General features: G+C 46.7%; 1 protein-coding gene across 2 annotated transcripts in view; it reads right to left on the bottom strand.

Moving 5' to 3' along the window:
• LOC140429187 (cadherin-related family member 2-like) overlaps nucleotides 1-15,345 on the bottom strand; it is a 313,290-nt gene that overhangs the window by 71,876 nt on the left and 226,069 nt on the right. For both annotated transcript variants that reach the window (XM_072515860.1, XM_072515861.1), the window contains 2 exons: nucleotides 5,659-5,708; nucleotides 3,443-3,603 (listed from right to left, as the gene is read on the bottom strand). In XM_072515860.1, coding sequence (XP_072371961.1) covers nucleotides 3,443-3,603; nucleotides 5,659-5,708 — 211 coding nt within the window. The remainder of the gene's footprint in view (nucleotides 1-3,442; nucleotides 3,604-5,658; nucleotides 5,709-15,345) is intronic.

The raw sequence follows: 15,345 nt of genomic DNA, 5'->3' as shown, positions 1-15,345 counted from the left end.
CTGCCCAATTCATCTGTCATCTCCTTATTTTCTATTATTAATTCCCCTGGCTCACTTTCTAAAGGACCAATGCTCATTTGTTAACTCTTTATATTTCTAGCTATCTCGCTCTCAAACTTTAATTTTTCCTTCCTTATCAATTTTTGCTGTTTTTATATTCTGTTATGTCTTGTGACCTGCCACCCTTATTTGCGCCATTCTATGCTTTTTCCTTAAGAGTTATGCTATCCTTGATTGTTTTAGTTGACCACAGTCAGTGGGTCCTCCTCTTGGAATCTTTCTTTCGCATTGGAATGTGTGTATTTTGTGTATTCCGAAGTATGCCACGGCAACTCTATGGACCTAATCCTGAACCTAATTTATCAGTTCACTTTAGCTAGCTATGCTTTCATGCCTTAATTTAAGCTTAAAATACGGGACTTTGACCCACTGCTCTCTCCTTCAAGCTAAATGTAAAATTCAATCACATTATGCTTACTCCTACTTAGTGGTGCCTTCACTATGAGGTCATTAATTAATCCTATCTCACTGCACAATGTCAGTGACATTATAACTTGCTCTCTGGTTGGTCCCAGAGTGTGCTGTTCCAAGAAACTATCTTGAATACCTCATCTAGGCTATATTTGACCATCTGATTCTCCCAGTCCACATGCAGGTGAAAGTTCCCCGTAATTATTAGAACATAGAACATACAGTGCAGAAGGAGGCCATTCGGCCCATCAAGTCTGCACCGACCCACTTAAGCCCTGACTTTCACCCTATCCCTGTAACCCAATAACCCCTCCTGACCGTTTTGGACACTAAGGGCAATTTAGCATGGCCAATCCACCTAACTTGCACGTCTTTGGACTGTGGAAGGAAACCGGAGCACTCGGAGGAAACCCACGCAGACACACGGAGAACGTGCAGACTCCTCACAGACAGTGACCCAGCGGGGAATCGAACCTGGGACCCTGGCGCTGTGAAGCCACAGTGCTAGCCACTTGTGCTACCATGCTGCCCAAAAAAAGTATGGCAGTACCTTTGTGATAAACTCCCATTATTTCTTCCTTTATACCCCGTCCTACCGTAAGGTCACTGTTAGGGCGCCTGACCACCACTCACCAAAGTGACATCTCGTCTTTATAATTTTTCATCTCTACTCAAACCACTTCTACTTCCTGGCGCTCTGAACTTAGGTCATCCCTTTCTAATGTGTTAATGTCATCATTAATTAACAGAGCCACCCTTCTACCTTTACCTTGCTTCCTGTCCTTCCTAAATGTCACATACCCTTCAAATTCAGGTCCCAATCTTTGTCATCCTGCAGCCATGTCTGAAACAGGGATCAGATTGTAGATATTTATTTCTATTTGTGCTCTGGCACCAGGCATGCAATGCAGCCATCTGGACTCTCGCTCTTTGCTCAGAGAACAGTGTCAATCCCCCTCCCTGTACTGTCCCCTGCAACCACTACATTCCTTTTTGCTTCTTCCACCTGAATGGCTTCCTATGCCACACAGCGATGCCATTGACTCTTAAACTTCCCCCCTCTGAAATGGTCTAGCAAGCCACTCAGTTCAAGGGCAATTCGGGATGGGCGACAAATGCTGCCCAGCCAGCGGTGCCCACATCCCAAAAACAAATTTTTAAAAACAATCTGCTGTCCCTGACCCAATCAGAAGTCCCTATTCTAAGTTTTTTTTAAAATTGTTCTTGGGACGTGGGCACCGCAGGCTATGCCAGCATTTATTGCCTATCGGTAATTGCCCTTGAGGGGGCAGTTAAGAGTCAACCGCATTGCTGTGGGTCTGGAGTCACATGTAGGTCAGACCAGGTCAGGATGGCAGATTTCTTTCCCTAAAGGACATCAGTGAACCAGATGGGATTTATGGTCATCATCAGATTTTTAATTCCAGATTCTTATTTCGTTCAAATTTCACCATCTGCAGTGACAGGATTCGAACCTGGGTACCCAGAGCATTACTCTGGGTAGCTGGTTTACAAGTCCATTGACAATCCCACTACGCCACTGCCTCCTGGTATAAAGCCTCCAGGAAATCTTTCCCCTCTCTGATATGCTGCATTGTCTGCAGCTCAGCCTCCAGTTTGACGAATCTGAAATGAAACTCCTTGTGCCGCAAAGGTTAGTTATTAACAAATCATTGTCAATATCATTCAGCAGATTCAACCTGTCACTTTCAGGAGAAGCAGGAAGGTAAGATGGCGCATACTTAATTGTCCAAAGATGAAGCATTGTTTAGCTGCCCTTTCACTGGCAATCTTGATCTCTTGCTTTGCATTTTGAATTTGCCTTACAATAAATGTTCAAATTAGACGACCGGCAATGAACAAATCTCTGTCAACCACTTTATAATGTGGATTTTGGGACAGATTTGTTGAAGGATATTGCATGTACATCACGAACACAACTGAGACAGTTGAATGATCACTGACACTTTAATCCAACTATACAATAATGCACCATGCAGTATTGGCGTAGGGATAATTAATGCCCTCACATTAAATTTCTTAGGCTGCTTTTCTAACTGAGTGTATGGCTCATTTCTGACTAATTCATGAACGCCCTGATTGTAACTGAGAAAATGGTGACATGAGGCCCAGGCCATTTTAACTCTTGGGCCTTATCTAAATTGGGTGGACTGCAGCCCTTAAAAACCTGCTTCAATGATGTTGGCAGTTATTTGAAAGTGCCGTAGAGCTACAGCAGGTGAACTGCGGGCACGGTCCCAGGCAAAGTAGGTAAAAGAGATGGTGTGATGTGACTGCAATCAGGAAAGGCCCAAAGACAACAGGCAATGAACAAATCTCTGTCAACCACTTATAATGGCAGCTCGTAGGGGCACTCCTGCTCCTCCTGTATCACAGGAATACAAAGTAATACAAGAAACTTTTCAGACCTCTTCTGGGGTTGCTGCTCCACACCGCTGGTTTCCTTGGTGAGGTTGTCACTAGATGCCAACACCACCCTGCCAGTCACATTGGCTCTGAAATGAGGGTCAGACGAGAGCAGTGAAGGAGGTCGAAGCGGCTGAGGAACTCAGCAGTTCAGGGACACCATCCCAATATTTAAATCCTTAACCATAAGCCCACTGACCCTCTCCTGCCCAGGTTGCGGGTGGGTGGGGGGTTGCTAATATCAAGACCAATGTATTGAGCCCTGAACCTTGAACCCGAACAAGGCTCTCTGAAACATGTCTGCTAAAATGTCACAGCGCAGGTACACAATGCAGCTTGAGTGAATACCGTGCTGTTGATGCTTGAAACCATCTGCCTGCCCATTCTCATCGGGCATGGAGTGGATAGAGGGGGGAGTGGCAAGAGAGGGTCAAAAACCTGGGCTGATAAACTCTTAGATCAATATCACAGAATGTAATCTTCACCCATCATTGTTACACAGATTCATTGATAATGACAGAAATCCAAGTTCAATGTTACCTACCGTAGACTGCCCTCCCATCTATAATTGCTATTTAAAGAAGTTTGAATATAGAAAGATTCTTCTGGTGTTCTGTTTAGTGATGGCGCATCTGCTGGAGAAAACGTGACTTCCACAACGCAGAATGTAATAATGCCATTCTTCCCGACATCACAGTCAGTGGCCTAAACATGCATATGAAACGTTAAAACTGCCCAATTAATCACGCTACAACTAATTGAAATCTATGTTTAATTTACTGCTGTTAAACCTTGCTATGTGGAGTGGCAAGCTGGATATTGAAGTCTAATATATCTAAGCATGCACATAAAAAGGGCGGACAGACTTAACTGGGACAAAGGGAAACTTGCAGCAATGACTCACATATAATTAATCACCTACTTTACTCTATTTTTATTAAAAACATAAATCTATATTGTTCATTTCCAAGGCCGCGATCTGATTTCTGTTTCAATAATGAAACTTGATATGTGCATATTTCATGAAATGCTAACAAACCCGCAGATTTATTCTGAGGTGGATCAAATGGAGCCAATGGGCCAATTTTGTTTTGGCTATAGGATCTCAAAAAAAAAAATTGTTAAATTGGGTCCAAATGCTAAATTATTAAAACAAAATAGCTAAGCTGTAGCCTTTCTCTTCGGTTTGGACCCCAATCCCGTTGCCTTCTTCCATTCGATCTCTTTTACAAGACGAACAATGAGAAGAGGATTTTTATCAACCAAGGGTTTCATAGTGGGATGGCATAGGGCTGGATTTTATGGGGGCTGCAGTCCCTTCACTTCCCCCAGTTAAACATTAGGTGGGGGAGGCTGCCCACGATCTCGCTGGATGTCCTTTTAATGCATTTCTTTGTATTCCTTCACAGGATTTGAGCGTCGCTGACCAGGCCAGCATTTATTGCCCATCCCTAATTACCCTTGAGGAGATGGTGGTGAGTCTATTTCTTGATTCACTGAGATCCATGTGGTGTAAGTACATCCACAGTGCTATTAGGGAGGGAGTTCCAGGATTCCAGCTACAGTGAAGGAACGGTGATATATTTCCAAGTAAGGATGGTGAGTGACTTGAAGGGAAGTTGCAGGTGGTGATGTTCCCATGTTTCTACTGGCCTTGTCCTGCTAGATGCTGGAGGTCGGGGTTTGGAAGGTGCTGTCTAAATAGTGGGTAAGCTTGGGGAGTCAGGAGCTGAGTCACTCTCTGCAGATTTCCCAACCTCTGATTTGCTCTTGTAGCCACAATATTTATGTGGCTGGTCCAGCTCAGTTTCTGGTCAATGGTAAGCCCCCAGCCAATAATGGGGGAATTCAGTGATGGTAACACTTCAGCTCCCTGATCCACACTGCTCAGGGCCCCGCTGCCACGTCCCGCATAACTTTCCTATTGGCTGAGATTCGTGTGTTACTACACAATTGGCTCCAAGCCAGTCATGTGGTCCAAGGAGCCTGCCTGGTTAAAGGGACCGCACAACCACAAAAAGCTTCAAGTGGGCTTTATGAAAGTTTCTTTTCATGATCAAGTTTGTAGGAGTGAGAGCTGGATTGGATTGTTGGTGGGTTATTTATTTTTCTCTTCACATGGCTCCTAGATCTGCTGAGGGTAGATGCAGGGGAGTGGCTATGGAGTTGGCCTAAATGGACCATTGGGGTGGGTGGCAGGTGGGTTAGGAAAGCAAGGGGAGTGGTGCTGTGGGGGTCCAAGTTGTGAGGGATGGATGGCCTAACAACTTCTAAAACAACTGGGTCCAAGTCTCAGAGAACAGAGGTGGGTCCTCTGACCTTGGCACTTACCCTTCATGTGGCTGCCTACCCTTGGCTTCCGGTTCTGCAAACCATGCTCTATTCTACACCTTCTCCCACACCACCCTGCCCACCCTACCCACCACCAATCCTCTCCACACTGAGCAAAGATTGTGTGCTTCGGGTTACTTAAGGCAAATCTTGTAAGTTGGGATATTTCCAGACTCCGAATCCTATCCTCAAATTCCAGCCCCTAAGCCCAAACAAGGGGCGAAATTCTCCTACCCGCCCCGCCACATTTCTGCCCCGACCGGCCGGCGGGAGTCTCCGTAACACTGGCCGGTCAATGGGGTTTCCCATTGTGGGGCAGCTCCACGCCGTCGGGAAACCCCCGGGCGCCGGCAAAACGGAGACTCCCGCCGGCGGAGAATGACGCCCAAGATGTGCAACACCAAATCAAATAAAGTTGAAGCATCTTACCTCAAACATTGTGATCTCTAGCCCTTCGGTGATCAACTCAGACACAACGACTGAAGGGAAACCAGAATCAGGCATTAAACCTCCTGGTGAATAACAGGCTTTTATTTTTAGAAATGGTTTGATTTTATCACTTTTAAACACACAGGTGCAGATATAAATCACTAAGCTAAAGGCCAAGAAACGGTTAATGATTACTACATCTTTTAAAGAAATGTTACATTCAGTTTATCAAATTAGAATTTCCTTAATGTAGGACCAGTGCCAACAAAATGTGGTTCTTTGATGAACTACTGTTGGAAAATCAAGAGAAGAATAATAAGGGAACTTAATAATGATAGACTGAATTATATATTTCCCATTTTGTACTAGTAATCCTTCTCAAACTGAGAGCATTTCTTATCAAAATATTAAACTAAAATACTGTTTTAGTCCCTTCCATATTGTCCAGGCACACACTAATAGGTTATAGCTACTGCAGACATATAAAGGCAGTTATTTATGGAAATTTGTTCCATATATTACTACCAGTAGTAAATTAAGACAAGCTAGTTCCATTATGTAGATCTACTCCCCCAATGAAACGCTTTGTGTATCACAGCATATGCTAACAAATGCAAATGAATCTGACTTTGTATGCTGGTGATTATAAAGGCACAAAATTATGTCTAGAAAGAGACAAAGAGCAAATAAATTCTGCCAATCTGATCTGAATAAATAACGTTTTTGCAAAAATATCAATATGCTTTTCGTGGGAACAGCAGTGATGTTATCAACACTCGAAGGAGATGCATGCACATAGACAATGGCAGCAAGGAACATGCTGAATGTGCAAGCTTCATTAAAATGCAGAAGGTTGTTAGAAAAGAATCAATGACCTGAATAAAAAACTTCTGGCAAAGAAAAATCCAAAACAATGCTGAAAGATCACCAAGAAACGTCTATATGGCATAAGAGAACAAACTCCCCAGATATCCTGGAATCACTTCAGTCATTTGACCACCTCCTGTTTTCCATTTCAGTAATTTATAGATGATTCTATGTCCTTCTTCTCCTTTCCCTTTGCTCTGATCCTTTTAATTGTTTTTTTTTCATCTGTAACTTCTTCCAGTTCTGCGGAAGGGTCTACACTTCAAACATGAACTCATCTGTCCTCTCCAAAAATGCTAACTGACTCACTGAGTGTTTCCAGCATGTTCTGCTTTGTTCCCCAATCTATGATGTCTGGCCTTTACCAGCACTGTGAGAATAGTCTAAAAGGCACAGTACTCTCTGCAGAATGCCAAGAAACTGTCGAATGAACATGGAAATGACCCAGTATGGAGTAGCCCTCAGCACTTCACCAGATTTTGCAAATTAACTTCCAATGCAGCTGTCTGTTTTCAGTTCCGTGACACATTCAATAAGATTAGCAGCCTGCACAATGACAAGGAAACAGGTTAGCCACAAGCGGGAGAAGTCATTTTTCTTACTCCTGCCCTCAACGACTCAAAACCATTAAGAGCTACTTCTCTGCTGAAGGAAGCAACGAGTAATATTAGTAACAGTAAGCGATTTGATAGCAGTGAGAATGTGCAGTGTTCTTGTACATTTATATAATATTGCATAGTCACAAGCACAGTTGGCAGAATTGAAACTCTTTGGTCAGTTTCCAACGGTGAGGGAAGAGGGGAAGGGAGATCGCAAAATCCATATCCTCAACATAGGAGTTACTGGAGATCACCCACAACCAATGCTGCAGGAGATTGCAATGTTCCAGGCAGATGGTGGCAGACATCTACAACAATCAGATCAGCCATGATTTTACCAAATGGTGGAGCGGGCTCGAAGGGCCAAATGGCCTACTCCTCATCCATATGTCTGAGCTCACTTATCCTCACAGCTGCCAATGGTATTACAATTGAATAAAGGTAACTACAAAGACATGAGGGAGGAGCTGGCCAGATTGATTGGAAGGGGAGCCTCGCAGGTATGACGGAACAGCAATTGCAGGAGCTTTGAGGGGTTATTCGGGAGGCACAGCCGAAATTCATCTCAAGGAGGAGGAAGCATGCTAAGGGGAGGATGAAGCAATCATGGCTGACAAGGGAAGGTCAGGGACAGCATAAAAGAAAAAACATACAATTCGGCGAGGCTTAGTGGGAAGCCAGAGGATTGGGAAGACTTTAAAAGCAAGCAGAGAACAACTAAAAAAACAATAAGGGGGAGAAGATGAAATATGAGTGCAAGCTGGCTAGTAATATAAAAGAAGATTGCAAAAGTTGTTTTTCAATATATAAAAGGTAAAAGAGAGGTAAGAATGCACATTGGAGAGGAGAGACTGGTCCCGGTCAGTGGAGCAGCTGTACGTGGAGGAGGAGTGGGGATTGCAACAAGAAACAGCCTGAAAGTCGGAACACGGAGAAGATAAGACAACAACAAAAAATTTTATTCAACTTTTTTTTCCTCTCCTGAAAATTAAAAAAAGATTACTTTTTTAAAAACTTTCTAAACAAAAAAAAAATTCATTTTTATTTTTTTTTAAATCGTTTTTAAAAGGAGGAAAAACCCTTGGGGATTTTTTCTTTGGGGGAAAAGAAAGAATTTCTTTTTCGCACCAAAACCCAGGAACAAAAAGAGGACATAACAGGAATATGCCTGCAAATAACAATAAATCGGCGGGACGGCGAGATGTAAGAAGGAGCAGCAGCGAAGGTGAAGGAAAAAGGCAGGAGCTGCGGCCACACAGGCAGACGGCCCCACGAGGCGAGACGGAGGTTCAGGCGAACCAGGAAGCGGAAAAGCTGGCGAGCCGAGCAGCGGAGCAGGAATAGGACGCGGCGACGATCACCCATCCCTCCCCCTCCCACCCACCGCAGAGGGGGAGGAATGGAGAAGCATGCTGAAAACGGAAATAAACACCATGAAGAAGGAGAATAAAATGGAGATAAATGCCATGAGGGAGGCACTCAAGATGGAGCTCCACACAAAGATGAAGAAGATGCTGGCGGAGACAACGGACAAAATGCAGCGAACCATCGATGGCCTGGAAAGGAAGGTGGAGGCGCAGCAGAAAATGATTCAAGAGTTGGAGAGGGCCGCCTCGGACCAGAGCGACAGGATGGTACCTCAGGAAACCGAGGTGAAAAGCCTGGTAACGACCCAGGGGAGCCTAAGAGGGAAAGTGGAGGACCAGGAAAATAGGTCCAGACGGCAGAATGTTAAAATAGTGGATCTGCCAGAGGGGATGGAGGGCAGAGACCCAGCAGGCTACATCACCCAAATGCTGGGCAAGCTAGTGGGAAATTTCCAAACCCCCCAGAAATCGACAGAGCACACAGGTTGCTCCGACCCAGGCCCAAAGCCGGGGAGCAGCCCAGAGCGATTATCGTGAAGCTGCACAGGTTCCAAGACAGGTAAAAAATCCTAAAGTGGGCCCAGCAGACGAAATCGAGCACGTGGGAAGGGAAGATCAGAAGGGTGTACCAGGACATTGGGGTGGACCTGGCCAAAAGAAGGGCTGAATTCAACAGGGCCAAATCAGCACTCTACAAAAGTAATGTGAAATTTGGGATGTTATTCCCGGCCAAACTCTGGGTAACATTTGAGAGGAAGGATCTGTTTTTTAACACCCCAGCGGCAGCGGAGGAGTTCGTTAGGGCAAACAAACTGGGGGAGGAACAGCTGCACCGGCCATCATGAAAGCGACGGGGATGGAAAAGAAAGGAAGTATCGGAACAAAGAGCGGAGGGCAGTCCGCAAACAGAGACATAAGATCACAAACTGTGCACACGAGTTTGGCGTACTGCGCGGGACTGTGCTGACTCGTTCCCGGGCTCGTTCCATCTCTCAATGCAATGGGGGGGGGGGAGCAAAGCAAGGTAAATGAGGGTGAGAAAGGCGGACAGGAGGGCAAGACAAGGGCTAGCAAATCAAAGGTAAAACAGGACCAGAGCAGGACAAGTACTGGGAGGGGGGCCACCGTGCTAGCGAGGAGGGCCAACATGGTAGCACAAGTGGATAGCACTGTGGCTTCACAGCGGCAGGGTCCCAGGTTCGATTCCCCGCTGGGTCACTGTCCCTATGTCTGCGTGGGTTTCCTCCGGGTTTCCTCCCAAAGTCCAAAGACGTGCAGGTTAGGTGGATTGGCCATGATAAATTGCCCTTAGTGACCAAAAAAGGTTAGGAGTATAGGGTGGAAGTGAGGGCTTAAGTGGGTCGGTGCAGACTCGATGGGCCGAATGGCCTTCTTCTGCACTGTATGTTCTATGTTCTAACACGGGAGGGCAGGAAGAAAGGAGGGCTGTGGCGCGCTTCTCAGGGGAGAGGGAGCGCCTGGCACAAAGAGGGGTGAGGGACAAGGCAGAAGGGGGGAAGAACACAGGGGGGGACAGAGGGACAGGAACTATGGGGGGAGGGAGAGGAGTTGGGAGGACAGTGCAGAACAAAAGAGAAGCAAAGAGATCTTAAGGTAGGTACGCAGCACGAACACAGGCCTCGGCGAGCATGGAGCAGGGCGAGGAACCAAGATGGCACCACAAACAGTCACTCGGGAGGGCTTCAGGGTGAAGGGAGACCCTGGAGTGCACGGGCACAGCTACGTGGTGTACACATAGCTGGCGGTCATGTTGGGTGGCCCTTGGACAAAAGGAAACCCCGGAGCCCTGGGGTCTGACCTCATGGTGAGTGTGGTGACCGTGGCCATTTTGGATGGCCCACTAGCAAAGGGAAATCCCGAAGTGCAGGGGCGCATCCACCAGGTAAGTATGGGTGATCCCGCAGGACCGGGGGGTCGAAAACCCCCCACCAGGACTGTTACCTGGAACGTAAGGGGACTCAACGGCCCGGTGAAAAGATCCAGAGTCTTCACCCACCTCAGAAGCCTAAAAGCAGACATAATCTACCTACAAGAGACGCAACTGAGGGAGAAGGACCGACTGCTGGTAAGAAAGGGCTGGGTGGGACAGACATACCATTCATGCTACGGGTCGAGGGCTAGGGGGGTAGCAATATTAATTAGCAAGAGGTCGAGGTTTATGGAAACCAAGACAGTTACGGACCCAGGGGGACGGTACGTCATGGTCAGCGGTGTCCTGGAAGGGGCACTGGTCATACTGGTAAATGTGTACGCTCCCAACTGGGACGACACAGAATTCATAAAGAAGACCATGGCAGAAATGCCTGACCTTGACAAGGCCCTCTGTCAAAAAACATCGCAGGCCATAGCCGACTACGTTAGTAACAACCAAAACAAGGAGGTCTCACCCTCCATGTTCTGGGAGGCACTGAAGGCCGTGATTAGAGGAGAGATCATAGCCTACAAGGCAAGCAGAGATAGGGAAGAGAGGGTGGCCAGGCAACAACTGGTGGACTCCATCCACTCCGAGGCCCCGACTGTAGAGTTGCTGGCAGAGAGAAAAAAGCTGCAAATGGAGTTTAGCCTGCTATCCACTAGGAAAGCAGTGTACCAACTCCGCCAGACATGGGGGACCTTCTACGAACACGGAGACAAGGCTGGCCGCCTATTGGCTCACCAGCTGAGAAAGCAGGCAACCACAAGGGAAATAGCGCAGGTAAAGGAGAGCAGAGGCAGACTGGTAACAGAACCAAAGGAGGTCAATCGGGCATTTGAGATCTTCTACCGGGGACTGTACGCCTCCGAGCCCCCCAACGGGGGCGCGGGGATGAAACTGTTCCCAGACGGACTGGAACTACCAGTTGTGGGGGAAGACAGACGGGGGGAGCTGGAAGCACCAATAGACCTGGGAGAAATCACGGAGAGCATCAGCACCATGCAGGCGGGGAAGGCATCGGAACCCGACGGTTTCCTGGCGGTGTTCTACTGGGGGGGGGGGGGGGGGCTACCGCCCCTTTTTTCTTTTTTTTCCATTCTGTCCGGAAAAGAAAAAAGCACAGCCGAAGCCACGGGGGGACAACGGGGAAGGGGGGAACCATAGACCGATCCAGAGGGCAGCGAAATGCACAGATGGTCAGTTAAACGAAGGACAAACTAAATCTCTCTGTATAATAAAGGAAATTATTACGGGCGGACAAAAATACGATGTGTATATATCCAACTGTTTATAAATATGGGAAATGCCAATAAAAAGATTTTTTTTAAAAGACTGCACATTGGACCCAGAGGACTGGAAAATGGCTAATGCAACACCACTGTTTAAAAAGGGAGGGAAGCAGAAGATGGGAAATGATAGGCCGGTTAGCCTGACTTTGGTCATTGGTCAGACTTTAGAGTCTATTATTAAAGATGAAATTGCAGGGTACTTGGAAGTTCATGATGAAATAGAGCTGAGTCAGCATGGCTTTGGCAAGGGAAGGTCATGGCTTGGAAGTCTGTTAGAGTTCTCTGAGGAGACAACAAAAAAGTTAGACAAAGAAGTGCCACTGGATTTCCAGAAGGCCTTGATCAAGGTGCCATACTGGAGGCTGCTAAATAAGATAAGAGCCCATGGTGTTAGCGGCAAGGTACTGGCCTGGATAGAGGATTGGTTGACAGGCAGAAGGCAGAGAGTGGGGATAAAGGGATCTTTTTAAGGATGGCAGCTGGTGACTCGTGGTGTTCCGCAGGGATCAGTGTTGGGACCATAACTATTCAGCATATAAGGATCTCTATATCACCAGCGCGAGTGATTGCTCCACATTACCTGGCATCTCTTAGATCCCATGAACACCAGTTCCTAGTTCCTGCATCCATTCAGAGTGAAGAACATATGGTTCTTCATGTGGTTCCCCACACCCTTCATGGAGGATCTCATGCACTCAAAGCCCTCAGCGTGCTGGCACACATGAGCTGGATAGATGGCTTCATTATCCTCCTCACACTGCCTCAGGGAACTCTGACAAGTGTGGGCACACCCGCTGCAGGTCTCGGTGCAGCATCCTTTCCAGTTGCTTAGCATGGCCAATCCATCTAACCTACACATCTTTGGCTTGTGGGTGGAAACCGGAGCACCCGGAGGCAACCCACGCCGACACAGGGAGAATGTGCAGATTCCGCACAGGCAATCACCCAAAGCAGGAATCGAACCCGGGTCCCTGGCGCTGCGAGGCAGCAGTGCTAACCACTGTGCCACTGTGACACCCTCCTCCTGCCCACTGGTGTCATGGTCATCACCCTTTATCTACACGAGCACTAGGACGCATCGAAGTGAGTGTATCTGTGCTTGTGGGCAGTGTAATGGGTTAACAGGATAGTTATGGTAATGAGTGATGTGGACAATAAGATGACAGTGGCACCAGTAGTCATGTGCCAGACACTCGGGAGAGAGCATGGAACCGTATATATTAGTTTACTTTAGTGATGGAAAGGGATAGGTATATACCGCAGGGCAAGAGTTATATCTGGGGGAAAGGCAATTATGATGCGATGAGGCAAGACTTAGGATGCATCGGATGGAGAGGAAAACTGCAGGGGATGGGCACAATGGAAATGTGGAGCTTGTTCAAGGAACAGCTACTGCGTGTCCTTGATAAGCATGTACCTGTCAGGCAGGGAGCAAGTGGTTGAGCAAGGGAACCGTGGTTTACTAAAGCAGTCGAAACACTTGTCAAGAGGAAGAAGGAGGCTTATGTAAAGATGAGACATGAAGGTTCAGTTAGGGCGCTCGAGAGTTACAAGTTAGCTAGGAAGGATCTAAAGAGAGAGCTAAGAAGAGCCAGGAGCGGACATGAGAAGTCTTTGGCAGGTAGGATCAAGGCTAGCCCTAAAGCTTTCGAGAGATATGTCAGGAATAAATGAATGACTAGGGTAAGAGTAGGGCCAGTCAAGGACAGTAGTGGGAAGTTGTGCATGGAGTCCGAGGAGATAGGAGAGGTGCTAAATGAATATTTTTCGTCAGTGTTCACATCGGAAAAAGACAATGTTGTTGAGGAGAATACTGAGATTCAGGCTACTAGACTAGAAGAGCTTGAGGTTCATAAGGAGGAGGTGTTAGCAATTCTGGAAAGTGTGAAAATAGATAAGTCCCCTGGGCCGGATGGGATTTATCCTAGGATTCTCTGGGAAGCTAGGGAGGAGATTGCTGAGCCTTTGGTTTTGATCTTTAAGTCATCTTTGTCTACTGGAATAGCGCCAGAAGACTGGAGGATAGCAAATGTTGTCCCCTTGTTCAAGAAGGGGAGTAGAGACAACCCCGATATAGACCAGTGAGCCTTACTTCTGTTGTGGGCAAAATCTTGGGAAGGTTTATAAGAGATAGGATGTATAATCATCTGGAAAGGAATCATTTGATTAGAGATAGTCAACACGGTTTTGTGAAGGGTAGGTCGTGCCTCACAAACCTCATTGAGTTCTTTGAGAAGGTGACCAAACAGGTGGATGAGGGTAAAGCAGTTGATGTGGTGTATATGGATTTCAGTAAAGTGTTTGATAAGGTTCAACCACGGTAGGCTACTGCAGAAAATACGGAGGCATGGGATTCAGGGTCATTTAGCAGTTTGGATCAGAAATTGGTTAGCTGAAAGAAGACAAAGGGCGGTGGTTGATGGGAAATGTTCAGACTGGAGTCCAGTTACTAGTGGTGTACCACAAGGATCTGTTTTGGGGCCACTGCTGTTTCTCATTTTTATAAATGACCTGGAGGAGGGCGTGGAAGGATGGGTGAGTAAATTTGCAGATGACACTAAAGTCGGTGGAGTTGTGGACAGTGTGGAAGGATGTTACTAGTTACAGAGGGACATAGATAAGCTGCAGCGCTGGGCTTGAGAGGTGGCAAATGGAGTTTAATGCAGAAAAGTGTGAGGTGATTCATTTTGGAAGGAATAACAGGAAGACAGAGTACCGGGCTAATGGTAAGATTCTTGGTAGTGTGGATGAGCAGAGAGATCTCGGTGTCCATGTACATAGATCCCTGAAAGTTGCCACCCAGGTTGAGAGGGTTGTTAAGAAGGCGTATGGTGTGTTAGCTTTTATTGATAGAGGGATCGAGTTTCGGAGCCATGAGGTGATGTTGCAGCTGTACAAAACTCTGGTGCGGCCACATTTGGAGTATTGCGTGGAATTCTGGTCGCCGCATTATAGGAAGGATGTGGAAGCATTGGAAAGGGTGCAGAGGAGATTTACCAGAATGTTGCCTGGTATAGAGGGAAGATCTTATGAGGGAAGGCTGAGGGACTTGAGGCTGTTTTCGTTAGAGAGAAGAAGGTTAAGAGGTGACTTAATTGAGGCATACAAGATGATCAGAGGATTGGATAGGGTGGGCAGTGAGAGCCTTTTTCCTCGGATGGTGATGTCTCGCACGAGGGGACATAGCTTTAAATTGAGGGGAGATAGATATAGGACAGATGTCAGAGGTAGGTTCTTTACTCAGAGAGTAATAAGGGCATGGAATGCCCTGCCTGCAACAGTAGTGGACTCGCCAACACTAAGGGCATTCAAATGATCATTGGGTAGACATATGGACGATAAGGGAATAGTGTAGATGGGCTTTAGATTGGTTTCACAGGTTGGCGCAACATCGAGGGCCGAAGGGCCTGTACTGCGCTGTAATGTTCTTTGTTCTATGTATACTCACGAGAGACATAACCACCACACAACCTATCTTGTATATTGTTAATAAACCAGTTTGAAGTAACTGCCAGAGCAAGACTACAGTTTCTCTAGATAGACCACACATACCAGAAACTAGTAACCCTTCCACCGGTATATATTCTAAAATTAATTTACAGGATGTGGGTGTCGTTGGTTAGGCCAGC

This window comes from Scyliorhinus torazame, chromosome 9, assembly GCF_047496885.1.
Source record: "Scyliorhinus torazame isolate Kashiwa2021f chromosome 9, sScyTor2.1, whole genome shotgun sequence".
NCBI lineage: Eukaryota > Metazoa > Chordata > Chondrichthyes > Carcharhiniformes > Scyliorhinidae > Scyliorhinus > Scyliorhinus torazame.
Note: the sequence above shows the minus strand (reverse complement) of the source record. Positions and strands in the feature narration are given on the sequence as shown.